Source organism: Acomys minous, assembly GCF_964271855.1.
Source record: "Acomys minous genome assembly, chromosome: 9".
NCBI classification, from domain to species: Eukaryota; Metazoa; Chordata; class Mammalia; order Rodentia; family Muridae; genus Acomys; species Acomys minous.
Genome location: NC_140490.1, coordinates 84105168 through 84133139, shown reverse-complemented (window position 1 = coordinate 84133139; position 27972 = coordinate 84105168). Strand labels below are relative to the sequence as shown.

The window sequence follows — 27972 nt, the reverse complement described above, 5'->3', positions numbered from 1 at the left end:
GGGATCTCAGCTGAACCTGGCTTAACAAGCTACAATAGACCTCTCATTATCAAGGGTGAGTGCGGCAACCCAGTAGGAGGAAAACGGTCCCGAGAGCAGGGAAAAGAGTCAAAGACGCTTGAACTCCTGCTGTCAGGGGTCCAACAAGAACACTCAGCCAACAGCCATGTCAGGGCTCCGACAACAGCCATAACATATGCGCAGACAACCTAACAGAAACCCACGCAGTCTTCGTGATTGCAACTTCAGTCTCTGTGACTCCTTATGAGCCCTGCTTACATGATTCCGTGCGTCCTGTTCTTATGGTGTCCTCGACCCCTCTGGCTCCTACACTCCTTCCTCCTCCTCTTCTGCAGGATTTCCTGAGCTCCACCTAATGCTTGGCCAGACCGCCGCAACTCTTAATAAGGGAAACATTTCATTTGGGGCTGGTTTACAGTTCAGAGGTTTAGCCCATAGTCTTCACGGTGGGGAGCAGACAGACATGGTGCTGGAGAAATAGCAGAGCGAGCATTCTACGTCCAGACTCGAAGGCAGCGGGAAGAGAGGTACCGACACCAGGCCTCCCTCGAGCGCTTGAAAACCTTAAGGCCGCATTTGAAAACCTCAGTGACACAGCTTCCTCCAACAAGGCCACGCCTCCTGATAGTGCCACCGGCCATGGGCCGATGGGGGTCTGTTTCTGTTCAGACCACCACACCCACTAATACACACACAGAGACACGAAATAAAACAACTGCCTTTGCTTTAGCACGTGACCAGAAGGATATCCAGGGAAAAGCTTCCTCTGTCGACAGCGACCTCACGCGCCACAGCCCGCAGCTGGAAAAGATAGCTTGGAGAATGAGTCATCTGGACTCCATAGCCCAGGCTAGACTCTAACTCAAGACCCTCTTAGGTGGGCGTGTGGCCCACGCCTTTAATCCCAGCACTCGGGAGGCAGAGGCAGGCGGGTGGTGTTGTGAGTTCGAGGCCTGCTTGGTCTACATAGTGAGTCCAGGACAGCCAAGGCTACACAGAGAAACAGTGTCTCAAAAAAGAAAACAACAACAACAACAACAACAACAAAAAAGTCCTCCTGCCCAAGCCTCCCCAATTGCTAGAATGGCAGGTAATGCCACTGTACAGGTCTTCTTGTTTATTTTTAATATATAATGTATATATTTTTTGGGGGGTGGGTGGGTTTCAAGACAGGGTTTCTCTGTGTAGCCTTGGCTGTCCTAGACTCACTTTGTAGACCAGGCTGGCATTGAACTCACATTGGTCTGCCTGCCTCTGCCTCCCGAGTGCTGGGATTAAAGGCGTGCGCCACCACACCTGGCTATATATATATTTATTTTATCTTGCATTTATTTCTTTTTAGGCAAGGTCTGTCTACGTAGCACCGTCTCTTCCTGGAACATACTATGTAGATCAGGCTAGCCTAAAACTCCCCAAGATCTACCCGCCTCTACATCCAGAGTGCTGGAATTAAAAGCATACATCACCATGCTGCTAAAGAAAAATTTTAAATTACATTTTGGAAAGACTTATTTGGACCAGGAGTTGTAAACACGCCTTTAATCCCAACACTCCAGAGACAGGCAGATGAATCTCTGTGAGTCTGAGGCTAGCCTGGTCCACATAGTGAGTTCCAGGACAGCCAAGGCTATGTAAAGAGACCATGCTTCAAGGTAACCAAAATATTTAAAAATTATTTTAAATTATGTATAATCACAGGGGAGTGGGTGGCGGTATGTGCATGTGTACCCTCAAAAGAGGGACACACTAACGGTCATTAGCTGCCTGACATGGGTGCAGGGAACACACTCGGGTCATTTGTAAGAGGACTATTAGTCTTTTTTTTTCTTTCTTTCTTTCTTTCTTTTTTTTTTTTCTTTTTTTTTTGGTTTTTCGAGACAGGGTTTCTCCATGTAGCTTTGGCTGTCCTAGACTCGCTTTTCTAGACCAGGCTGGCCTTGAACTCAACAGAGATTCATCTGGGATTAAAGGCGTGTGCCATCACACCCAGCTTGTTAGTCACATTTTAATTTGGTGTGTGTGTGTGTGTGTGTGTGTGTGTGTGGTGTTCCCCTGCATCATGTGTGTTTGTGTGCATGTTATGTGTGAGTATGCGAGCGTGTGTGTGTGTGTGTGTGTGTGTGTGTGTGTGTGTGTGTGTGTAGACAAGCAGAAGAAACAGCATACAGAAGCTGAGCCCATGTGGCTGAGGCACAGGCACGTGTTTGCTAACTGAGGACCCAGAGTGAGAGAGATGGTGGCAGTAGGAAGTCAGGACAGGAGTGAAAGCTGTCCGAGACCAGACCATGGTACCTAGAAGAAGGGTATTCCACCCAGGCCCTGGTGTGAAAAAGCATGGCCTTTTGGAAAACAATCGGTGACTGGGAAGAAGCCAGAGCCCAGGTTGCCCTGAGGATAGGACCAGGGCCAAACCAGAACCCACTGGCTGAGGGATGCATGCTCTGGGTTGCCTTGCAACTGGCTTGCGCAGTGACGTCACAGAATGACATCGGCGAGGGCGGGGAGCGCCTGCATGGTGTTTGGACATAGGCTGAAAGAGCCACCTGAGGCTTCTGGAAAGGACCAGAGGTCAAAAGTGTGGGAAAGGTGGCTTCAGTGGGACATAGGGCGAACTTGGGAGTCGTACCAGTTTTGCACTTGTTGGTACTGGCCTTCTGGCTTTGGATTTGCTGAATGCTTAAGGGAGTTTCAGGTGGAACAGTAGACAGTGGCTGTTTCGAGGCTTTCAGGCTCCCAGGGACCGTGTTTCTTTACGTATCTCTGTGTGTGTGTGTGTGTGTGTGTGTGTGTGTGTGTGTGTGTGTTTGTATATCTTGTGTCTGTGTGAGTGTATGCCCATATGTATTCCGTTCCATATGCCTTGAGAGGCCAGAAAAGGGCACTGGATGCCCCGGAGCTGGAGTTACAGGCACTTGTAAGCCGCCTGATGTGGGTGTGGGGAACAGAACTCGATCCTGCAAGAGCAGCAAGTGCTCCTAACTGCTGAGCCATCTCTCCAGCCCCAAGAGCCTGGGAAGATATGGAATAAGGAAATGATACAGCTTACGTAAAAACAAGGACCTAGAGAGCCGGGCGTGGTGGTGCATGCCTTTAATCCTAGCACTCGGGAGGCAGAGGCAGGTGGATCGCTGTGAGTTCGAGGCCAGCCTGGTCTACAAAGTGAGTCCAGGACGGCCAAGGCTACACAGAGAGACCCTGTCTCGAAAAACAAACAAACAAACAAAAAGGATGTAGGAGCAAGTAGGAGCTGCGGGCACTGTAGAGGGAAACAGGGCAGCAGTGGGCAGCCGTCACCACACCCTCCTCCTGTATTCGACTGAGCCAGCCCTGAGCCAGCTCATTGCTGGCCACCTCAGCCTCTTCCTTGAATGCTGTGTCACCGAGGCTGGAGGGACAGCCTTCTCTGCTCCACTGTCTACAGTCTCTGCCTTCACATTTACTCACAGGCAGATGAAGAACAACTGCTGACAGATTAGTTCAGACAGACAGACAGATAGGGAGGCAGATACACCCACCTTATTCCCAGGAAGATAAAACGACAGGATTACATAACTAACCGGCGAAGGGTGTGTGCCCCGGTCCATGGAAATAGGCTTCTCTGAGTCGTGTGTGTGTGTGTGTGTGTGTGTGTGTGTGTGTGTGTGTGTGTGATAAGCCAGAAGTCAATGTTAGGCAAAGTCCACCTTGTTATTTATTTACTTCTTCGGGTTTATTCAAGAGAGGGTCTCATTATGTAGCCCTGGCTGTCCTGGAACTCACTCTGTAGACCAGACTGGCCTTGAACTCAAAGATCCATCTGCCTCTGCCTCCTGAGGGCTGGGATTAAAGGTGTGCACCACCACCACCACCACCACCACCACCACCACCACCACGAGGCCCCACCTAGCTTTTAGGGCGGGTTCTTAGGATTTGCACCCAGCCCTCACACTCACTAGGCAAGGGCTTTGCTTACTGAGCCATCTCTGCAGCCTCCCTGGATCTTTGTCGGTCAGCGGCCTCTGCCCTCCTGGGCTTCTGGGATGGATGGAGATGTCCGAGCCAGTGAAACAATAGTCTCTTCACTTCCTGGCATATTCTGGGCTGGGACAGAAGAGACCAAAATAGACAGAAAGCTTTTCCTGGGGTGGGTCTGGTTTTGGGAGAGGGGAGACAGACATTGCTGTTGCCAAGAGTACATGAAGCCAAGCAAGGATCTTCCATGAGAGAGCTGGACTTCCTCATCTTTAAATGAATGAATGAGCGGAATGAATGAATGAATGAACTTTTGTCTTGAGATAGGCCTCAAACTGTGTAGCTAGGGATGACCTTGACCTTCTGATCTTGATTTCTGCACCACATCCAGGTTAAAGCCGCTGAATCTGGCCAGGTGTGGCCACACACAACTTTAATTCCAGCACTCAGGACACAGAGGCAGAGGCAGGCGGGTCTCTGTGAGTTCGAGGCCAGCCTGGTCTACATAGCAAGTTCTAGGACAGCTAGGGCTACACAGTAAGAACCTGCACCTCTCCCTTTTTTTTTTTAAAAGATTTGTTAATTTATTAAGTATACCGTGTTTTGCCTGCACATACACCTGCGCACCAGAAGAGGGCACCAGATCTCATTATAGATGGTTGTGAGCCATCACGCGGTTGCTGGGAATTGAGCTCAGGACCTTTCGAAGATCAGGCAGTGTTCTTAACCTCTGAGCCATCTCTCCAGGCCCCGAGAACCTGTCTCAACAAATCAAAACAAAAAAAACAGGACAGGACAAACCTCTATAGCTCATGACATGTCTTGGGCATGCAATAATACTTGAAGCTTGGCAGTGAGGGGCAGGGAAGGGGCTTGTCGCTAGGCATGAGGATTTGCATTCGATCCTTGGGACTTTGCACATGACAGAAGAAGAGAATTGACTCTCAGAGGTTGGTCACTGATCCGTGCAGATGTGTTATACAACCTCTTAGACCCCAATAATTAAATGGAAGAAAATTACAAAGCTGTTCCCACAGCAAACATGATAGTTATCAACATTGACAGTAATATTATTTAATACAATATATTTAACTGTAAGCCTCATAAAACGCCTTTGAAGTAGCTCCTCTTTCCCACTACCCCCGGTTTTGCTGTGCAGTCTGGGGATTGGCGGCCTGGCAATCTTCCAGCCTCAGGTTCTGAGTCCTGAGATGGCATACTCATGCGGTATCCTTCCAAGAGGGAAATCCTACAAGGCTCAGAGAGATGTAGTTCCTTGCCCAGGGTCACACAGGAGAGCAATGCACTGGAGCCTGGTTCAAAGCCCTTCTTGCTTCACCTCTGGGCCAGGAGACGGGCAGTATTTAACTCCCACGTGGGTGGTAATTCCTACAGGTAAGTCTGTCCTGCAGCAGGGATCGCCTCCGGGCCCTCAGCCCTGACCCCACAGCCTGGTCAGGCAGGAAACAGGAACAAGCGATCAACTTGTCGCAGGTAGGTAGGATAACAGGTACAGGCTGTGCAAACAAGAACATAGGTAATGAGTGTTGGCGCTATTTTTCCTTTTTTCTCCCTGAGACAGGGTTTCTCTGTTGTAGCCTTGGTTGCCCTGGACTCGCTCCGTAGACCAGGCTGGCCTCGGACTCACAGAGATCCACCTGCCTCTGCCTCCGGAGTGCTGGGAGTGCTGGGATTACAGGCACGGGCCACTGCGCCCAGCTGGCACGACCTTTTAAACTATTTTAATTGGATTTTCTTATATCTCTTAATTTCTTCCTTCTTATCCCCCCTAATACTGTCCAACCCCTCCCCCAACACTAGGTATGAGAGGAAGATTCGGGGGCAGGGGATGAGGCAGAGTTCTCCTTGGTTACTTGCTGCTGTGTAGGGCTCTTGGTATTTCAGCAGTGGCTCTTTTTTTTTTTTTTTTTTTTTTTTTTTTTTTTTGCGAGACAGGGTCTCTCTGTGTAGCCTTGCCTGTCCTGGACTCACTTTATAGACCAGGCTGGCCTCGAACTCACAGCGATCTGCCTGCCTCTGCCTCCTGAGTGCTGGGATTAAAGACGTGCGCCACCACCACCTGGCTATGATTGTTCTTGATCACCAGCATCAATACCTTCCATAGGAGCCTCAACCACTTCACCCCTAATTTCACTACTGTCTGTCTCTGCGATTGCAGGGATATTGATCTGAGTACCCCATTGTTGTAAAGGATTCCCTTCCCCATAAGTTTATGGGTATGTCAGCCATATAGGATCTCAACTTTCCCATTTGCACTTCTGGTCCCACACGTTTTAATCCCTTGGACACTTTATCTTTTTTTTTTTTTTTTTTTGACATTTTATCTTATTTGAGATAATTTACCAATTTTTCTAACCTGAATATAAACTTTCTGACATGGCCATTCTGGATTCCAAGGCTATGGGGGAAAGGATGGTGGCTCCTGTATCCACCAATGCTTCTATTTCAGCCCTATTCATCTGTAATGTTAATTTGAGTTTCTGATCGTTAACCATGGTCTGCCAGAACACAGGTTGTCCAGTACTCCCGAATGCACCTGTTCTGGAGTGACTTTGCTCGTGATGTAAGAAAACAGCTGAGCAATGTAAGAAAACAGCTGAGCAATCCTATCACCTGCTTTAATATGCATCTCCTTAAAAAATATTTATTTATTATGTATACAGTATTCTGCCTGTGTGTAACACCTGTACTCCAGAGAGGGCACCAGATCTCATTATAGATGGTTATGAGCCACCGTGTGGTTGCTGGGAAATTGAACTCAGGACCTTTGGAAGAGTAGGCAGTGCTCTTTAACTTCTGAGCCATCTCTGCTGGCCAATTTGCACCTCCTTTTTTTTTTTTTACATATGCCATAATTTTAACTTGAACCCCTATCTACAATACCTGAATGCATAATAAATTCTTGACAAGTTAGTCTACTTTTTCCCAAGAAGTGAGCAGAAAAGGAGCTGAGGTGGCTTCTGGAGATAGTCCCTGACTTAGAAGGCCCAACAGGTTTCCCCCATCGCCTCCCCCGCCTCCTTCAAATGCACAATGATAGGCAAGTGGTGTTTGCTACAGTGATTGCTTATTGGCTTACAGTAGTGGGTATGAAAGGTAAGGTCTCTTTAAGGCCAAGGGTTCTACCGTGAGCCATACCTCTCTTTCTTCACTGGAGGATTCTATGTGAGGACTCAACCCCTGACCACGCCCCCAGCCCCTCACTGGGGGATTCTAGGCGGGGCTCCACCCCTGACCACGCCCCCAGCCCCTCACTGGGGGATTCTAGGCGGGGCTCAACCCCTGACCACGCCCCTAGCCCCTCACTGGGGGATTCTAGGCGGGGCTCCACCCCTGACCACGCCCCCAGCCCCTCACTGGGGGATTCTAGGTGGGGCTCCACTGCTGATCCCAGCCCTAGTCTCTCACTGGGGAACTTTAGGTAGGGACTCCACCTCTGAGACATACCCTAAGACTTTTTTTCCAACTTCTGTTTTGAGATAGGGTCTTGGTGTGTAGTCTCAGCAGCTTTTGTTTTTCTGGGATCTTTTTGTTCGTTTGTTTGTTTGTTTAAGACAAAATCTATGTAGCTGTGCTGGTTGTCTTGAGACTTTGATACAAGCTAGTGTCATCTGTGAAGACGGAACTTCCCCTCACAGATGAGTCACTCTGTAAGCATGCTGTGGGATGGTGCCACCCTGGGCTTGGTGGTCCTGGGCAGGCAGAGCAAGCCATGATGAACAAGCCAGTGAGCAAGCAGCACGTGCCATGGCCTCTGTATCAGCTCCTGTCTCCAGGCTCCTGTCTAGAGGTTCTGCCCTGACTTCCCTCATGATGGGCTTTGATGATGAAATAAACCCTCTGCAAGCTGCCTTTGCTCATGGTGTTCATCATAGCCGAGAGAGTGATTAACCTGAAAACTGGCCTGTAATCCGCGCTGCCTCACAAGGAGGGATCTGCTGGGACTAACCCATGCTTTACCACACCTGGCCTTAAAAAAAAAATTATTATTTGCCAGCTGTAGTGGCACATGCCTTTAATCCCAGCACTTGGGAGACAGAGGCAGGTGGATTGCTGTGAGTTCAAGGCCAGCTTGTTCTATAGAGCAAGTCCAGGAAAGCTAAGGCTAACACAGAGAAAGCCTGTCTTGAAAAACTGCATATATATATATATATATATATATATATATATATATATATATATATATATATAATGTATTGGTGTTTTGTCTGTATGTCTATGTGAGGGTGTTGGATCCTGGAGTTACAGACATTTGTGAGCTACCATGTGGGTGCTAAGAATTAAACCTGGGTCCTCTGAAAGAGCAGTCAGTGCTCTTAACCACTGAGCCATCTCTCCAACCCCTTTAAAACAGTTTTTAGGGGGCTGGAGGGATGGCTCAGTGGTTAGGAGCACTGGTTGCTCTTCCAGAGGACCTGAGTTCAATTCCAGCACTCACATGGCAGTTCATAACTGTAACTACAGTTCCAGAAGATCTGACACCCTCTCACAGACATATTCGCAAGCAAAACACCAATGCAAATAAAATAAATTGTTTAAAAATTTTTAAAATTTAAACATATTTAGATCATTTTATTACCCTACCCCAAGTTCTTCCAGATTCTTTCTCCCTTCCTTTCAGTTCTTTCTCAAAAATCTATAAAAAACACCCAACACAATAGCAACCCTCCCAAAACCAAGAAACAAAATAAAACACTACTCAAAACTAAACCAAACCAAACCACCAAACTGTGACAAAATTGTTGTCATATATATATGCTAAAGATCTGATATGGGGAGATTTATTGTAGAAGAATGGGGAGAGAAAAAGGGAGGAGTGTCACCTCAGGGGGACAGAGAGAAAGACAGAGAGACAGACAGAATGAGAGAGAGAGAGAGAGAGAGAGAGAGAGAGAGAGAGAGAGAGAGAGAGAGAAGGTGGGCTGGTCCTTTTTATATCTGGTGCACATCTGGCTGCCAGAGGCTGCTAAGCAAAGCAACCTAGAGGCAGGTTAGCGGGGCTGCCAGATGCTAACATTCCTCCCTTTTCCCATAATTAAAAAAAAAAAATGAGGATGTTGGACTGCCCTTCATAAAAGGTAAGCTAAAGCATATAAATGTGGGTTCATTGGAAGCAGCTCTTGGCTGCCATGTGAAAGGGTTGGGAGGAGAGAGAGAGAAAGCAAGAGTAGCCATATGTCTGCATTATATGGTGAAGGGGAAAGAAGAGCCCGTGTCTTGGAGAGTTCAGGGTAGAGGGCAGGGCGTGCCAGCCGTGCCCCGCAGCAGATAGGGAGCCGGGTCCGAAGCACACCATTCCCAGCCTTTTGTTGATTAAAAAATGGATAAGGAATGAAGAAAGCAATTGTCTTTGGCTACTTCCTGCTGCCATTGGGGTGGTAATGGGTGGGGGAGCAAAAGGTCGAGATGTTGGCCAAGTCCAGGAACAGCAAGCTGGGTTGTGTTTGCTGTCTAGGATCTGTGAGGCTCGCCTGGAGCACCTGTGGGTAGCTGCTTTGGCGCCGTCTTGGATGTAGGAAATCTGGCGGGATACTGGAACACACACACACACACACACACACACACACATACACACACACACACACACACACACACACACACACACACACACATATATATATATAGAAGATAAAGTTAAGTAGGTTAGGAAGACAATGTCTTTAGGGGTACATTTGAAACGTTTGGGAGAGGGAAGAAGAGAAAAGTCTGGAAAGCGTAGGGAACCTCCTCCCACTTACCCAACACTGGCAGTTATTTAAAAGGTTGCATTTGGGATCTGTCCAAGCCTGGTGGCAAAGGTGTGTGAGCTTCCCAGCCCTGAGTGCAGCTGTAGGGATTTGAAATTCTCCAAAAGACATCCCAGAGGGAAACCTGGAGGGACGCCAAATGGACTACTCCCATAGGGAGAGTAGAAATCAGTGACCTGCCCAAGGCATCCCAGCTGCTGGTCAGAGGCCAAGGGCATGGCCCAAGCAGACCCGGTCACCTGCCGCTAGGATTCAGAACACATGTGAGAGTGGGAGGGAGAGAAAGTGTGCTGGCAGAGGGAGGTCTTACCCAAGGGGGAGGGTCCTAGATGAAGGGATTGGACGTAGGTTGGCAGGAAGCGTTTGTGTCAACCAGAAGGGAAGACTCAGCCTTCAGCCAGTATTGGGTGCAAGAATGTAGCAATCAGGTAGCTGGAAAAGTTAGGGAGGGGAATCCCAAAACCAGGGCAGTGGGGGAGGAATCTCAACATCTGAAATAGGGAAGAGGAGGGAGCTTAGGTTTTGGATTGGCAGTACTTACCTGGATTCTATTTGATCTGAGAGGTGGATTTCCTGTAGCTTACAAGAATCCTTCTAAGTTTACAAAGGTAGATACATTTTAGACACGTTAGCATTACCATTGCTTGCAATCTGCAGGGAAATAAACATTGTAGAAAAAGGCAGTAACAAATGTTTATGTGTTACAGCTTGCAGAGGCTTGGGGGAAGAAACCTTGGGTTAAAAGAATGAATACCCTGGGCGGGGGCACTGGAGAGATGGTTTGGAGGTTAAGAGCACCCCCTGCTCTTCCAGAGGTCCTGAGTTCAATTCCCAACTAACCACATAGTGGTTCACAACCATCTATAATGAGATATGGTGCTCTTTTCTGGCCTGCAGATATACATGCAGGCAGAATATTGTATAAATAAAAAAAAATTTAAGGTATTAAAAAAAAAAAAGAATGAATACTCTTTGAGGTGAGCTTTACGGGCAGAACTTTATGGATCTTTTGTGGCATCTGTAAAGTGGTAACGTGGCGGACAGGAACCCTCTTTAGAGCAGAAGGGCAAAAGATCACTTGATCTTAATTTTTAGTATGATTACAGAACAGAAAAGAGTTCCTCTATTCAGAAAACTGGAGATTATATATATATGTCACAGTAAGAAACATTTTAAATATATAGCTAAAGATCAAAGGAAATTTAAAATCTTGAGCTTGGAACCATGATAATGATCATATAGTGGAATGTTCTCTCATAGTTGGATTAATAAATCAGAACCCCACTGACTAATGTCAAAGCTCTGAACAGTTAACACAACAGCATCTGAAGCGTCACCTTATCATGACCTTCCTAGCTTCTCTAACATTCATAACTTGCATTTACCAAAACCTTAAAACACTTTCTTAGACTCTCAAACACTGTCTTAGAAGCTTTCCTTATTAATTTAAACTTCTGTATCCTTATATGATTATTTACCGTGAGGCATAGATGAAACTGTTGTGAGCAGTTTTAGCTAAAGAATGGTAAAATGTTGTATGTGAGACCTGGTTTTTGAGTCTGGTTGTGAGGTAGACTCTAGGAGTTAAGCTTAAGGCCTGGTCCCCTGAATATGATCAGGACTGAGAAAGCATCTGACGCCTGTTTATCTTTAACATGAGGTCTGTGGGTACAGATCTAGTACCTAGGAGTTTTAATTAGCCAATGAATTGACATGGTGAATTACTTTGGGCTAAGGAGCTAATTGCCTTCTCTGGCTATCAAGGTACCATTAGTTTAGCCGTCAGTGTGATCTGAGGCCTGAGAAAGATGAATTATAACCTACATGAATCTATGCATTAATAAAAATGACAGAGATGACTAGTCAGTCATAGTCCGGCACATGAACCAGTATTCCAGGCTCCTGTGGTTTTCATGGCACCATGGGCCGAGGCAGTCAGGCACAGAAGGCGAGAGGCTATTTCTGTGGAAGAATATGGGAGAGTCTAACCTCGGCTCATTTTCAGCAACATGAGACAATAATTCTCCGGGTGTTTACTTTGTCCACAGTTCAGGCTGGGCCCTAGCAGAGGTGAGGCGTTGGGGGCGGTCTTGCCCAGTTAGCATACCACAATCCAGGGTTGAAGTCATCTGTCATTGTGCCCAAATTTTCTCGGAGACCTTGTAGAACTACTGCTAGGATTTGGAAATCTCTGCTTATTATAATAAACTTACATATGTTAAATGCCATATTCAGCAGATCTCTGACAAGCTTAAGAATTAGCATATTTGAGTTAAGCAATCTTTGCATGTATTTAGTAATCTGCTGTAAACCACACCTTGTAAACATTAAACAGAACACTACGATCTGTGCTTATGCCATATTTTCTAGGTGTTTAAAGACCATGTCTAGTTTAAATAGATCTAAATAAAGCTTAATCCTAAAACCAATAAAAGGTTTACAGCTTATTTTAATCATGAAATACTAAGACTTTAGGTTTTGGGGCCAGGCGTGGTGGCACATGCCTTTAATCCCAGCACTTGGGAGGCACAGAAAAACCTTGTATTGAAAAACTAAAAACTAGGCCGGGTGTGGTGGCTCACGCCTTTAATCCCAGCACTCAGGAGGCAGAAGCGGGCGGATTGCTGTGAGTTCGAGGCCAGCCTGGTCTATAAAGTGAGTCCAGGACAGCCAAGGCTAACACAGAGAGACCCTGTCTCAAAAAACCAAAAAAAAAAAAAAAAAAAAAAGGCCAGAGCCTATAAAAGTCTAATAATAGATTAATAACATTACCATATTCAGAAAACTAGGCTAAATGTATTTCTAAGACAGTGATTTTTAATCTTTTGAGAGTGGAGGGAGGGCATAATAAACAAATGGATTTTTGGGGTGTTTCAAGACAGGGTCTCTCTGTCTTGGTTGTCCTGGACTCGATTTGTAGACCAGACTGGCCTTGAACTCACAGCAATCTACCTGCCTCTGCCTCCAAAGTGCTGGGATTAAAGGTGTGCGTCACCACGCTCAGCACAAATGGATGTTTTACATTAGCTTATCTGAATAGACCTTTATAACCTTGAAACAAAAAATGTTTTGAACCAGGGTTGAATCATATATACAGCATGTTGTAAATATATAACTTTGAATTTGTATAAAAACCCATATCAATTTAAAATGAGAGTTGTCACTTTTCCAGTATAAAAGGAGATAATTAGGAGCAGGGAGCGGGCAGCAGTAGAAAAGAAAATCAAAGAGAGAGGATTTTTTTTATTAAGCACTGAAATATATTTATTCTATAGACTCTCTGACAGGTTTGAGGACCATCATCTATAAAGTATAGCTGAACTAAATAAATTGTTTTTAGTTACCTATGCTAAACTTAGCCTTGAAAACATAAAACAAGAGACTAGGTAAAGATAAATCCTATAATTAACTTCATCAATCCAGACTGAACAGCAGAAACTTAAAAGACAGAAGTTGCAATTGGAGTTCAGTAGGATTTGAACGGGGCAGCTAATGGCCCTCAAAAAAGATGGTGGTTAGCCATGTGCTTTCCTTAGTCAAGATGGTGATGAAGCCATAGCTCCACCCCCTCTATCCCAAAACCAACATGGCCGTCAGCCACAAGTTTTAAGCAGCAGCTGCAGGTGGTTTTGAAAGTGCCACTGGGGCCACTATGTGCCCAGCCGCTGCTGCCAGGGGCCAGGGCACAGTTGGAGCTGCTACAGCAGTCGCTGTCATCAACACACGCCAAGACCATGCATGGGTGTGGCACAGAGTGGGAAGGGGGTAGGGGGGACCGGGAGTCGTGGGTTGTTTCTCTCCTTCCACATTGGGGACTCTGGGGACCCAAGTCAGGTCATTAGACTTGGCAGCAAGTGTCTTTACCTGCTCAGCCATAAAACTGGCCTGACTTCTATTTCACAGGTTGTGTGTGTGTATGTATATGTATATTGTGAATGTGTGTGTGCATGGATATGTGCTACACACATCACAGTAGCTGTACGCAGGCCAAAGGACAGCCACAGGTGTCAGTCCTTGCTGTCCATCTGCCACAGAGCTGAGCACACTAGGCTGACGCACTTCCGGCAGTTCTCCTGTTTCCACCCCCTCACCTTTCACCTCTCCTCAAGAGACCAGATTCACGCTGTGCACTGCTGAGGTTTACTTGGGTCCTGGAGCTTTGAACTTAGGTCCTCATGCGTGAGTGCCTGCCGAGTTGTCTTGGGGACTGCAAGGCAGCAGCCCTTGAGCTTGTTTCTCCTGTCTCGGCCTCTGCAGTAGCTGGGATCACGGGGCAGCGCCACAGGAACGGCAGGTGTTCTTAGCCTGGCATAAACTGTAGCCACTGAGGCCAGTAAATCCTGGGGGCCTTTGGGTGACCAATGCTCTCGGGAGGTGACGGTGCCTAGTTTGCAGGTCAGACATGGCTGCTGGGGAACCAGGTACCACTCCAGAGCCACGTGGTTAGTGAACAGGATGGCCACGTCACTTAGATTCCCCAAGCACAGGAATCAGAGGAAGAATTTAACTCAGAGCATGGTTGCTCTGGCAAGAGATCCCTAGAGCCCTTCTACTTCTGTGTGATCCGGCTGAGATACAGACACGCCTCTAATCCCAGGTGTTGAGGGTTGCTTTTTTAAAACAGTGTTTATGTCTCTTAGTTTCTCTCTTAACCCGGCCATTACAAAAAACAACTGAGACTCTTTTATATCTGTTTATAAAGCTTTACCACACAATCTTGACCAGTTTAATGTCTGTGCTTAACCCTCTGTGTTATCCTGACTCCATCTTTGCCAAAGTCCCCACATTGCTTGAGCTGAATCTTCTTCATCTCACCGGCACCTCTGCCTATGGCTGGTCCTCTTCTTCTCCTTCTAACTCCTCCTCCCCTACCTGGCAGGAAGTCCCGCCCTATTCTCTCCCCGGCTCAGTGATTGGCTGTAAGCTGCTAAGGGGGGTGGGGACAATTGGGAAGCAGAGTTTATATTAGCACTGAGACAGGAAAATCTTAGAACAAGGCTTGCAACCAGATGGGGGGGATTGGTTTACAAAAATCAGCATTTGATTTACACAGTAACCTTATGCCAATAACAGGAGACGGAGGCAAGCAGATCTCTGAATTCAAGGCCAGCCTGGTATACATCAAGTTTCAGAGAGAGAAAAGCTTAGGTTCAGGTGTGGTGGGTGGTACACGCCTTTATTCCCAGCACTCAGGAGACAGAGGCATGCAGATCTGAGCTCTAGTCAGCGCTGTTCAGGCAGTTCAGATGAGTTAGTGAGTCCGGAGATAGCGCAGTGGAGTTGAGTTTGTGGCAGCTCAGTTCATGGAAATCAGAGGCAGTTTATCTGGGAGAGTTTTGCAGAGACGGGTTGAAGAAAGAACCAGCTAGACACAGGTGAAGACAGAAGGAACCAGAGAAGGAGAAGGAGCCAGAAGATTAGGGCAGACTGCTAGAGTTAGCTTGAGGCCAAGCAGAGCAATTCAGCCAGAGGCCTAGAGAGAAGCCAGATCGAATCAGTCAGCTGGGAGAGGCGTTTGAGCCAGAGCAGAACCAGCCAACAAGAGCTCAGAAAGAACAAGTGAGGGCAAGCTTATTAAGCAGTAAAGTCTGAAACGTTCTAGGCCTAGATTAGACTGTACGGCACCTAGATGCTTCCAGGACTAGGCCTGGGTTAGCAGATGGAGGCAGTAAGCCTCCCAAAGTGATTTTAAAACAGGAGAATAAGAGCTGGGTGTGGGTGCCCTGTGTGGTGGTGCACGCCTTTAATCCCAGCACCTGGGAGGGAGGGAGGCAGAGGGAGGCGGATCTCTGTGAGTTCAAGGCCAGCCTGGTCTACCAAGTGAGTCTAGGACAGCCAAGGCTACACAGAGAAGTGCTGTTGCATATAACCAAACCAACCAACCAACAAAAACCCAGGAGAATGAAAGTTGCTTTAACATCCCCGAGGACTTGTGTGAGGTTGGCATGACTGCAGGCATGTCAAAGACCCCAATGCCTCCCACCCAAGGAAGTGACGAAGCCTTTCTGAGTGTGGATGCTGACAATGTGTGCAAAAATTAGCAACCATCGCTTCCTCCTCTGAATCTTCCTCAGCCTGAGACAGCTCCATTACAGAGACCTTTGGGGATTGGCTGAAGCACCTCGCTCAAGCTGTGTATCACAAGCCATCCTACTCCCGCCCCCCCACCGCATTCAAATTAATAAAATATTTTTATTTATTTATTTTGGTTTTTCGAGACAGGGTTTCTCTGTGTAGCCTTGGCTGTCCTGGACTCGCTTTGTAGACCAGGCTGGCCTCGAACTCACAGCGATCCGCCTGCCTCTGCCTCCCGAGTGCTGGGATTAAAGGCGTGCGCCACCACCGCCCGGCTCAAATTAATAAAATAAAGGCACTGACTATCCTGGTTGCTGTTGCTGGTGCATCTCCACCAGACAACATGGCCTATCTGATCCCAGCTTTTCTGTGCTTGTGTGTCTGTCTTTTCTTCATTCCCTCATGGCCCCAGGCAAGTTTCCAGGACTAAGCTGTACAGGACTTGGTGTCCTTCCCTGTTAATTGTGATGAAATGAAACGTCCAGGCTGCCGAGATGGCTCGGGGAATAAGCATGTTCTTTAAGCGTTTGGGTCTCAGTTTGAATCCTGGGCACCTGCATAAAGAGCCAGGCATAGCTGAGCATGTATGAACCCTCAGCGTTGGGAGAGTGGAGACCACAGATCCTGAAAGTCTGTAGGCTGGCAGCCTAGCAGAAATGGAGAGGTTTAGGGAGAGAGCCTGGCTTACCAGAAATTGGAGAACAGTGGATGGTGGCATGCGCCACCATGCCTAGCTTCTAAAATTTTTAGGTGTATTTAATTTATTTTATGTGTATGAATGTTTTGCCTGCATGTATGTTATGTGCATGCAGTACCTGCAAAGGCCAGAAGAGGGCATCAGATCCTCTGGAACTGGCATTACAGATGGTTGTGAGTGGCCATGTGTTCGCTGGAAATTGAACCTCTACAGGCAGTGCTCTTAAATAATACGCCACCCTGCTCAGTCTCTAGTAGATGGTTCTAGAACTGAAGGTTCTTTGTGACGCAAAAAGACCACTAGCGGGACTGGAGAGATGGCTTAGAGGTTAAGATCACTGGCTGCTCTTTCAGAGATCCTGAGTTCAATTCCCAGCAACCACGTGGTGGCTCACAACCATCTATAATGAGATCTGCTGCCTCTTCTGGCAAGCAAGTGCACACGCAGGCAGAACATTGTATACATAAATGTTTAAAAAAAAATAAAAATAAAGACCACTAGCAAGGCGTGGTGGCGCAGGCCTTTAGCCCCAGCGATCGGGAGGCAGAGGAAGGCAGATCTGAGTTCGAGGCCAGGCTGGACTACAAAGTGAGTCTAGGACAGCCAAGGCTGTCACACAGAGAAACCTGGTCTTGAAAAACCTAAAACAAAAAACAAACAAAAAACAAAACAAAACAAAACAAAAAACACCACCGAATTGCTTGGTTCAGCCATCCACAGTGGCACCCCCTGTTATCCTGGCACTTGTGAGATGGACATAAAAAGGAGCATGAGTCCAAAGGTCACTCTGGGCTGTCTTGATCCCTTCTCTATTTATTTACATGTGTGCACACACTCACACGCACCACACCATGAAATATGGAAGCCAGAGGCGTACTGTCATGAGAGTCATATTCTCTTCTTCTACCATGCGGGTTCCCGGGGACTGAACTTAGGTTGGCAGCCTTTGCGGCAAGCGCCTTTGCATCCTGAGCCAGCCCTCTTGCGCCTGCAACATCTAGAAATCAGGAGGTTGAGTAGAAAGTTTGCCTTGATCAAGACCAAGCTGGGCTGCAGAGAGAGAGGGGTGGGGTGGGGTGGGGTGGGGTGGGGTGGGGTGGGGTGGGGAAGGGGAGTGGCAGGGCAAAGCCCTTTACCTTTAGAGACCCAACCTGGAAGCTACGGTTGTGCTGGCTAAAAGCCTAGTCACATGGCTGTTGTGTAGCTGCAAGGGAGCCTGGCAAGTAGCTTTGCTACAATAGAAGAAAAACAGAGACTCAGATCTGTGTGACTAACACGCTGTGTTAGTCTCTGGAATTTACCTTGTACACAACCAACCAAGCCACATCCTGGGTTTAGCCAAGGGGGAAGAAGTGGCAGGGCGGGTGTGTGTGTGTGTGTGTGTGTGTGTGTGTCAGAAACTTGTGTGGTAATGTTGGCTCTCTTTTTTAACAATTAAACTTTATTATACAACCCAACTAGCTTACACAAGAGGGAAAAAAGGTTAAAGGGAAAAAAGAGTGAACCTTCCGGTATCCGTTCCACGGGACGGGTCCCTAGGTGTCTCTGGCCTGTGCGCTGGTCCAGCCTGTTCGCTGATCCTCTTCCCTATCCACATGCGCTCAAGCCCGGTCTGAACCTGCTGCTCCTCTCTGTCCTCTCCACCTGCCTGTCTCTCACGTGCAAGAGGCGGTCTCCCTCTCCCATTGAGGGTCGATTAGAAACACGATAGTCCAGGTGGAGTCCCCAGGTCCCCTTCCTGAATTCCAGGCCCAGGATGGCTCCACCCAGTCTATCTCAAGGTTAATCTCAGGGAGTATCCGTGGTGTGTCCAAGGGCAAAGCCCGCCAAGATTGCTGTCACCTGTGACAAAGCTTACACTCCTTCCCACATGGTAACCTGCAATGTGGCCGTGACCAAAAACATGGCAAAAGCAATTTAAGAAAGAGTTCATTTCGGTTCACTGTCAGAGGCATTGTGGTGAGAGGAGCATCCGAGGATGACCAGTAGGAGTCAGGTCTCTCTTCACCGTGTGGGTTCTGGGGAGCTAATCTAGGACGGCAGAGTTGGCAGCAAGCACTGGCATCTTCTGCCAACCGTGCCTGGAATCCCCCAGGGAGGAGATAGGGGCATGGTCATGGGTGGAGTTTCTGCCTAGACTCCTCCAGGGGTGTCCGGTGTTGGGGTTTAGGGCTTGGGCTCTTTCCCAGTAGCCTAGCCAAGGTCCAGGATTCCATTAGTAATAATAATGACTTGTGAGCATGGTGACCCACGCCTTTAATCCCAGCACTCGGGAGGCAGAAGCAGGCGATCGCTGTGAGTCCGAGGCCAGCCTGGTCTACAAAGGGGAGTCTAGGACAGCCAAGGCGACACAGAGAAACTCTGCCTTGAAAACAAAAAAACAAAAAATCCCCTAATAATAATAATGATGTGTGTGTGTGTGTGTGTGTGTGTGTGTGTGTGTGAGAGAGAGAGAGAGAGAGAGAGAGAGAGAGAGAGCAAGAGAGAGAGAGAGAGAGCAAGAGAGAGCAAGAGAGAGAGAGAGAGAGAGAGAGAGAGAGAGAGAGAGAGAGAGAGAGAGAGAGTTTCTGACTGTGTAGCCCAGGCTGTCTGGGATTCTCCAGACAAAGCTGGCTGAATTCATAGACATTAACCTACTGCCACCGACTCAGTGGGCGAATTAAAGGCCAGCAATACTAATGAATAACAATTTTAAAAAGAGAGAGAGAGAGAGAGAGAAGGGCTAGGCATGGTGTACAAACCTTTTGGGAGGCAGAGGCAGGTGGATCTCTGTAAATTTGAGGCCAGCTTGGTTTACACGGTGAGTTCCAGGACAACCACGACCCATATAGTGAGACCTTGTCTCAAAAACAAACAAACAAACAAACATCCAAACCACTAAAAAATTAAAATCTGAGCTGGGCGTTGGTGGCGCACGCCTATAATCCCAGCACTCGGGAGGCAGAGGCAGGTGGATCGCTGTGAGTTCGAGGCCAGCCTGGTCTACAAAGCAAGTCCAGGACAGCCAAGGCTACACAGAGAGACCCTGTCTCGAAAAACAAACAAACAAACAAAAACAAAAAACAAAAAAATTAAAATCTGGAAAGATGAACTGGGAACCTGACAGTTGAGTGATGGAATCCTGGACAGCCCAGGCGATGGGGGCAGCTCTGAATGAGCCTTGGGTGGACAGGAACTCCCACCCCACCCCTCCTCACCTTAACAGCCCTGTTCTTGTTTCCCCCGCAGTTCAGCAATGTGTTCTTTCTTATCTTTGGACCCCTCATGATGTTCCTCATGCACCCGTACGCCCAGAAGCGTACCTGGGCCATCTATGTCATCTCAGTCCTTTTCATGGCCACAGGTAGGTATGGGTGTATGAAGCTGTGGGAATGTTCTGGAAGCGCCGCCCCTCCCCCCCACCCCCATCTTGATTGACGGCCTCTGCTTCCCTCTGCCCCACCCGCAGGTGTGTTCTCCATGTATTTCCACATGACCCTCAGCTTCCTGGGGCAGATGCTGGATGAAATCTCCATCCTGTGGCTACTGTCCAGTGGCTACAGCATGTGGCTGCCCCGCTGCTACTTCCCCAAGTTCGTCAAGGGGAACAGGTAGAGCACACACGAGGTGTGGACAGGGGGGGACTCACACTCTCTGTGGACCCCGTGTCATCTTCCCTTTACCCCATCCTCAACTCGGGACCATTTGGGAGGGCTTTCGATTCCTTGGTGCCCCCAGGCTACCCAAAACTCGCCCAAAGGTCCTTCACGATCCACCTGGGCTTTCACACACCTTGTCCTGTTACCACCTGGAAAATCAAGAACTTTTTTCTAGTTCTAAGCCACCCACGGGGGGGGGGGGGGGGAATTAAAAGAACCCATGCCAAGGGTCCTCTGTACCCTCATAATCCTTACCCTGAAACCCGATCTCCATCTTCTGAACTCCCTAAGCACCCCTAAACCCCAGGACTCTTGAATCACTTAACCCCCTCTTCATCCTCCCCGCCCACCTCAGGCTCTCTTTAGTCCCTACCTCGGTACCCCCCCCGCCCTTCCCCTGCCCCCTCCCCCCCCTCCCCCGCCCGGTTCTCTTGAATTGTTCTTCCTGAGGAGACCCAAGGAAACTCTGAGCCCAGCTAGGCTCCCCGCAGTTCTTGGTTCATCAAATCGATTCTGGCTGCCCAAGGGTGACCTCACCAAGTCCTTCAGCACCTCGGGGCCACGCTCACTCGCCCACCCTGTCTCGCCCTCAGATTCTACTTCGTCTGCCTGGTAGCTATCGCCACTGTGATGAGCACTTTCTTGTCATTCGTGAAGCCCACGGTCAATGCGTACGCCCTCAACAGCCTCGCCATCCACATCCTCTACATTGTGCGCAAAGAGTACAAGAAGTGAGTTCCTTGCCGGGCGGTAGTGTTGCGCGCGCCTTTAATCCCGGCACTTGGGAGGCAAGAGGCAGGCTGATCGCTTGTGAGTTCAAGGCCAGGCTGGTCTACAAAGTGAGTCCAGGACAGCCAAGGTTATACAGAGAAACCCTATCTCGAAACACCAAAGGAAAAGAACAAAGAAAAAAAAAATGAGTTCCAAAAGCTGGAACTCAAGGGTAGAGCCCCGCTTAGAACCCTCAGGGAGGAGCTGGGGGCGTGGCTCGGGGGTGGAGCCCAGCCTAAAATCCCCCAAGCGAAGGGCTGCGAAAGTTGTGGTTTAGGGGTGGAGCCCAGCCTAGAACCCTCTGTGAGGAGCTGAGTGCTCATGTATAAAGGTCCTGCTTAACATTCCATGTACTAATATATGGGTTCTATTCCTAGTGCCGGATAAAAATTAGAATTGTAGTAAATGCTTTTTAGAGAGTAGCGGTTGTAGTTGCCTAAGAGATGGGCTTCTGTTCCCCCTAGGAGCTGCGCACTAGTTTACCGATGTTCTATGCTCTTCGTGTTCCCTGACACCAGTCTCCTGCAGGGGGCGCCCATTCCCCATGTTGATCCGTTGACAGGAAGCACAAGGCTTCAGAGCAATTTGTCAACCTGTCTTAAAACATACTTTGAAGCTAGGAGTGGTGGCGCACGCCTTTAATCCCAGGACTAAGAATTTAGAGGCAGGCGTATCGCTGTGTGTTTGAGGCCAGCTTGGTCTACAAAGTGAGTCCAGGCCAGCCAAGGTTACACAGAGAAACCCTGTCTCACCTGGGTGTGGTGGCCCACGCCTTTAATCCCAGCACTCAGGAGACAGAAGCAGGCGGATTGCTGTGAGTTCGAGGCCAGCCTGGTCTACAAAAGCGAGTCTAGGACAGCCAAAGCTACACAGAGAAACCCTGTCTCAGACCCCCCCCCCAAAAAAAAGAGACCCTGTCTCCAAAAAGCCAATCAACCAAACATGTATTTTATAATAAATAATTTTTTTTATTTATATGTATCACAGCATATGTGCACCACACCGTGGGTCTCACCCATCAGACTAGGCAAGCACATTTACCCGTTGAGCCATCTCAGCAGCCTGCAGCCTGCCTTTTTCATTTAATTTTCAGTTTTGGACTTCACAGACCCACACTGCACCAGGGCTGGCTGTGAAGCAGAGAAGGACCTTGAACCCCTGTTCCTCCTCCCGCCACACCCGGCTTACAGCGTGCCCTCCTTTTCCTTAAAATGAACAATTACATATGTTTGTTTAGTTCTTTCTCTTGGCACAGGATCTCACTGTGTGGCCTCTGCTGTCCTGGAACTCACTCTGTACACCAGGCTAACCTCAAACTCATGGGGATCCATTTGCCTCTGCCTCCGAGTGCTGGGATTAAAGCAGAATGTAAGTTTTTTCAGGGGGGGGGTTGATTTTTTGGAGACAGGGTTTCTATGTGTGGCCTTGACTGTCCTGGACTCGATTTGTAGACTAGACTGGCCTTGAACTCACATCGATCTGCCTGCCTCTGCTTCCCGAATGCTGGGATTAAAGGCCTGTGCCACCACGCCCTGCTCTCCCCTCTCTCTCTCTCTCTCTCTCTCTCTCTCTCTCTCTCTTAATGTGTTTTCCTCCCCTGGCCTAAAGTGCTGGGGATTAAACCTATGGCCTCTTACACACTCGGCAAACACTCTGCTACTGAGCTAGATCTTGGGCCATGATAATTATGATTTGTATTTGTAACTCAGGGTCTTAGTAACTCAGGCCTGCTTAATAGGGCCAACTAAGAAACACTTAAAAACAAGAGATTCTTTATAAAAAGAGAGGGTAGAGCGAGGGAAAACCCTGAGAGTGGAACTGGACCCCCTGTGTTACCAGGGGTTGGATTCTTGGGGTATCTGGAAATCTGAGACAAAGGTATTGGGGTGTCAGGGCAAGAGGAGGGACTGAAAGATAGAGAAGGAAGCAGGGAAGGTGCTATGTGCTTGTTACGCAAGCACCCAGGAGCCTGAGGCAGGAGGATCATGAGTTTCATGCCAGCCTGGGTTGCACGGTGAGTTTAAGAGGCCAGCCTCAAAATGAAAATAGGACCGAACTAACCTGAACTGGTACTAAGTAATCCCCAGGGATAGCACCTCCTTGGCAGAGACTGTAGCCTCCAGCTGCTAGGACAGCTGGCTGAAGAAGAAGCCGTAGGGAGATGGCTAAGGAAAGTGTCCTTCCACAGGGCCCTCTTCCAATCTTTCTAGTTCTTTCTGGGTTTCAACATTGGCCAAGCCAACTGGAAATCATTGGCCAATCCCAGCAGAAATCACTATAGTCAAACCAGTTATGAACTACAGGTCAAGCTGACTAAAATCTATATATTCAGCCAACTGTGTACAATAGTTTGAGCGGACTGTGTAGCATAGATCAAATCCACAATGTACAAGAGGTCGAACTGATTGTGTTCTGTAGGTTGAGCCAACTGAAACCCACAGGTCGAGATATCCAGAACTCCTAAGTGAACTGTAAACTAGTGGTCAATCCAAGCAGAAACCAAATGTCAAGCCAATGAAACTACAGGATGCAGAGGAATGTTAATTCAAAACCTGGCTGTTCTGGCAAGAGATCAGACCTTCTGTGTGATCCGGCCTGTATGTCTGATATAAAAGAAAACCTTCTCATTCATTCATCTGTAAAACACTCTTCTTCTGGGACTTGGATTTGATTTTGTTGACCGGAAACCTACATTCTGGTCTTGAGTTATCTCAAGACATGGCTGCCAGAAAATGCACTGCTCTACTGTACACACACACACACACACACACACACACACACACACACACACACCTTATTCACTTTTAGCTATTAGGACACAGTAGGCACCATTGTTAGCTTTCTGCTATAGGAACATAACTGAAACAACATGAAGAGTTAAGATTGGTCCCACTTGACCCCACAGGATATAGACCTAGTCAGTCTCAGGTACTTGTGAGGCTGAACAAAAGAATTAGCTTAGCCAAGCATGCTTGGAACATATAGGCAGATATGGTGTGTGTGTGTGTGTGTGTGTGTGTGTGAGAGAGAGAGAGAGAGAGAGAGAGACAGAGAGACAGAGAGACAGAGAGACAGAGAGACAGAGAGACAGAGACAGACAGACAGATGTCAGACAGAGAGATGAGAGAGACAGAGATAAGAGAGACAGAGACACAGAAGGAGGCAGAGACAAAAAAAGACAGTGACTGAGAAAGAGACAGAGACAGTAAAAATAATTCTAGTTTTTTGTTTGCTTGTTTGTTTTTTGGTGGCTGAAGAGACAGCCGTGGGTGCTGGGAACCGAACTCTAATATTTATGGTTGTGAGCCTAGCCTTTAACAGCTGAGCCATCTCTCCAGCCCAATTCTAGTTTTTTTCCCCATTTTTTCTTCTTTTTTCAAACAGGGCTTCATTATGTAGCTCAGGTTGGCCTCCAAAATCACAGTAATCCTCTTACCTCAGGCTTCTAGGTCCTGTGATGACAAATGTGCCTTTCCGAGTCTGGTTTGAGCTAATTGTTTATGTTTGTCTGTCTGTGTGTTGTTTGGCTCACTGTTTTAAACAGCTGCATACTGATTGGTTGACCCTACTGACTTAAGTCAGTAGGACTTGGGTTCCCACAACTCCTTTCAAAAACAGTTTAAGTGACCTAAAAACCTCTTCTAGGCCCCAACTCTGAATGTTTCCATTACCTCCCTACAGAGTGGAGGTGAAGACAGATATTTTAACAGAAAGGCCTTTGGGAGACACCCAAAAGCCAAGCTACAGCAAACACCAACTCCCTTGAAAACACCACAACCTATGAGACACATCTTTTGGATAGAGGAATTTCCCACCAGCTACTTGAGACACTACCTTCTGTGTTATTACAGATGCATTCATCAGTTCTCTCCACCTACCATCCATCCATCCATCCATCCATCCATCCATCCATCCATCAATCCATCGAACCATCCACTTACCCATTCATTCATCTACCCATCTATCCATCCACCCACCCATCTGTCCATCCACCCCCAATTCATCCATCTACCCATCCATCTACCCACCCACCCATCCATCCATCTACCCATCATCCATCCATCCATCCATCCATCCACCCACCAATCCACCCATCTGTCCATCCATCCATCTGTCCATCCACCCCCCAATTCATCCATTTACCCATCCATCCATCCACCCACCCACCCATCCACCCATCCGTCCATCCATCCATCTACCCATCCATCCATCCATCCATCCATCCATCCATCCACCCATCCACCCACCCATCCATCCATCCATCTACCCATCCATCCATCCATCCATCCATCTACCCATCCATCCATCCATCCATCCATCCATCTACCCACCTATCCATCCACCCACTTACCTATCCATCCACCCACCCATTCATTCATCCATCCACCCATCCACCCATCTGTGCATCCATTCATCCACCCACCCATCCATCTATCCATCCATCCATCCATCCTTCCATCTTCCCATAAACAACTCACCCACCCTCAAACTCAGTCACTTTCTTTGTCCTCAGGACCAGCAATGGGGACCTTCGGCATATGATTGAGATATCTGTGGTCTTATGGGCCTCTGCACTGACCAGCTGGATCAGCGATCGTATGCTTTGCAGTTTCTGGCAGAGGATTCACTTCTTCTACCTGCATAGCATTTGGTAAAACACCCCTCTTGGATCCCAAAACCCCCAAGTCAGAGTTCAGGTGCCAGAGCTTGTGGCGGAGGTCTGGGGTGCAGGAGTGGAAGAGGGCCAAGCCCCAGACACTGGGATATGGAGGTGGTGGGGAGAAGTTATACCTGGTTATCTAGATCTAAAGATACCACTTAGCATTTGTGGTACCACAAGAAGGCTGGGCAGGAGCATCGCTTGATTTCTAACTGCACCCTCCTTTGCCCACAGGCATGTCCTCATAAGCATCACCTTCCCTTATGGTATAGTGACCATGGTCCTGGTGGATGCCCAGTATGAGATGCCAAATCAAACCCTCAAAATCCACTACTGGCCCCGGGATAGTTGGCCCATTGGGCTACCGTATGTGGAGGTCGAGGACAATGACAAGAGCTGCTGAGCCCTGCTGGAGTTTTTGCTCTCTGACCAGCCACCAAGTCTCCTATGTTCTGAGGATCGAGGACAGGTGTAGGCTCGGTTTTCTTAACCAATATATTTTATTTTATTTTATTTTTGTTTTTTTGTTTGTTTGTTTGATTTTTTTCAAGACAAGGTTTCTCTGTGTAGCCTTGGCTGTCCTGAACTTGCTTTGTAGACCAGGCTGGCCACGAACTCACAGCGATCTCCCTGCCTCTGCCTCCTGAGTGCTGGGATTAAAGGCGTGCGCCACCACGCCTGGCTTAACCAACATATTTTATTACAAACTTACTAAGCAAGCATACGTCCCTTATAACCCGACTAACTTAAATGATAGGAAGAGAGGATTAAAGAATAACAAAAGCATAAGGATATCAGTTCCAAGGAACGATTCTCCTGGCGTAATCAGCAGGGTTTCTTCTGCTGGAACCTGGAATAACCAGAACCCGGAACCTCAGCAGGAGCCTGGAGACCCCAAAGCCTTCCCTCGAGTGGTTCTCTCTAGGAGCATCCTGAAGTGGAGCGATGAACAGCCAAAACTATCCCAAGTCTCCCAAGGCCCCGCCTCCAGTTTCGGGCTCATTTATATATCTCCTCCCAGAGTCTGTTCACAGGATCTTTTCAACTGGCAACAATCAAGCTCCTGCATGAGGCAGTTTGCCTTCTAGTGGATTAACCTCACCTGTTCTCACAAGAACGTTCTGATCCCACACTTGAGATCATATCACAAACAGGTTTATCTCTCCTTCAAAAAGGACCGGGACTTCAACTGGGACACTTGCAGTTCCCTCACCCACACACCTTACTCTGTTGGCACAAGACGGCTTTCTTATGGCTCTGGCTCTGAGGGGCAGGGGCTGCCTGCTGTGTGGAATGACTGGTCTGTGTCCTACTTCTGCCTGTAGGACCCCAACTTCTCCATGGCCATTGATGTGGCGGTGGGTGGATGGGTGGATGGGTAAGTGGCTGATACAGCACCAGCTTGAAGCATAATGCTTGCTCTTTGGCATCTTGCACATCTGGGACTGCTTATGAGGTTTTTTTTGTTTGTTTGTTTTTTGTTTTGTTTTTCAAGACAGGGTTTCTTGTGTAGTCCTGGCTGTCCTGGACTCCCTTTGTAGAGCAGGCTGGCCTTGAACTCACAGCGATCCGCCTGCCTCTGGGATTAAAGTGCTGGGATTAAAGGCGTGCGCCACCACCGTCCGGCTGCTTATGAGTATTATAGGTTCAACTTGAGTCATGGACTGTGTTCCGGGAAAATGAGGAGTATCCTAGAGAACATTCTAGGCCCCACTTCATACTGATAAATATGCATATCGATCTCTTAGAACCACTGCACACTTTCTCGGCATGGTAGCAGACGTGAGAGCCATGAGAGAGGAAAATAGAAGGTCAACGTGGGTGACATCATGCAACAGGGTGTGTCGGGGGTGGGGGTGGGGGTGGGGAGCACGTCAGAGTGGCCATTCCAGGCAAGTCTGGTGGGAAAAGGAGGCTCCATGATGCCTTGAGAGTGCAGAGTTAGAGCGAGCTATGTCCAGCTCTGACTTTCTATTCCACAGATTTCAACTTGGATTGTCCTGAGGGTATGACATTTCCTAGTGCTGATGTTCAAACACTATTTGTAAATAAAATTTCATTTCCTCCCGGGGATTTCTGTTGATTAAAGTTAGCTTAGGTGTGTGACGTGTTTGGCATAACCTTGAAAATATGCATCCATCCACCTGTCAACCAACCACCCACTCACCCTTTCCACAACCCATCCGTTCACCAACGTTCTGTGCATCCAGCCATCCACTTCATGCCCTGATCACCCACCCATCCACCCTTCCACCCACCAACCCACCCACCCACCTACCCATCCACTTCCTTCCCTCCCTCCCTTCTTCCTTCTACCCCCTCCCTCCAGCCATTGATCCCTTAAATCCACCTACACAAACTAAGGTTGTAAGTGTGCACTGGGGAGATGGC

The 27972-nt window shown here is 48.1% G+C and overlaps 1 protein-coding gene across 1 annotated transcript in view; it reads left to right on the top strand.

Moving 5' to 3' along the window:
- The window catches only part of ACER1 (alkaline ceramidase 1), a 31049-nt gene extending 3395 nt beyond the window's left edge, over positions 1-27654 (top strand). The window contains exons 2-6 of the mRNA XM_084795955.1: positions 19741-19855; positions 19961-20102; positions 20744-20881; positions 25435-25572; positions 25816-27654. Coding sequence (XP_084652081.1) covers positions 19741-19855; positions 19961-20102; positions 20744-20881; positions 25435-25572; positions 25816-25984 — 702 coding nt within the window. The 3' untranslated portion in view covers positions 25985-27654. The remainder of the gene's footprint in view (positions 1-19740; positions 19856-19960; positions 20103-20743; positions 20882-25434; positions 25573-25815) is intronic.
- The last annotated feature ends 318 nt before the right edge of the window (positions 27655-27972 follow it).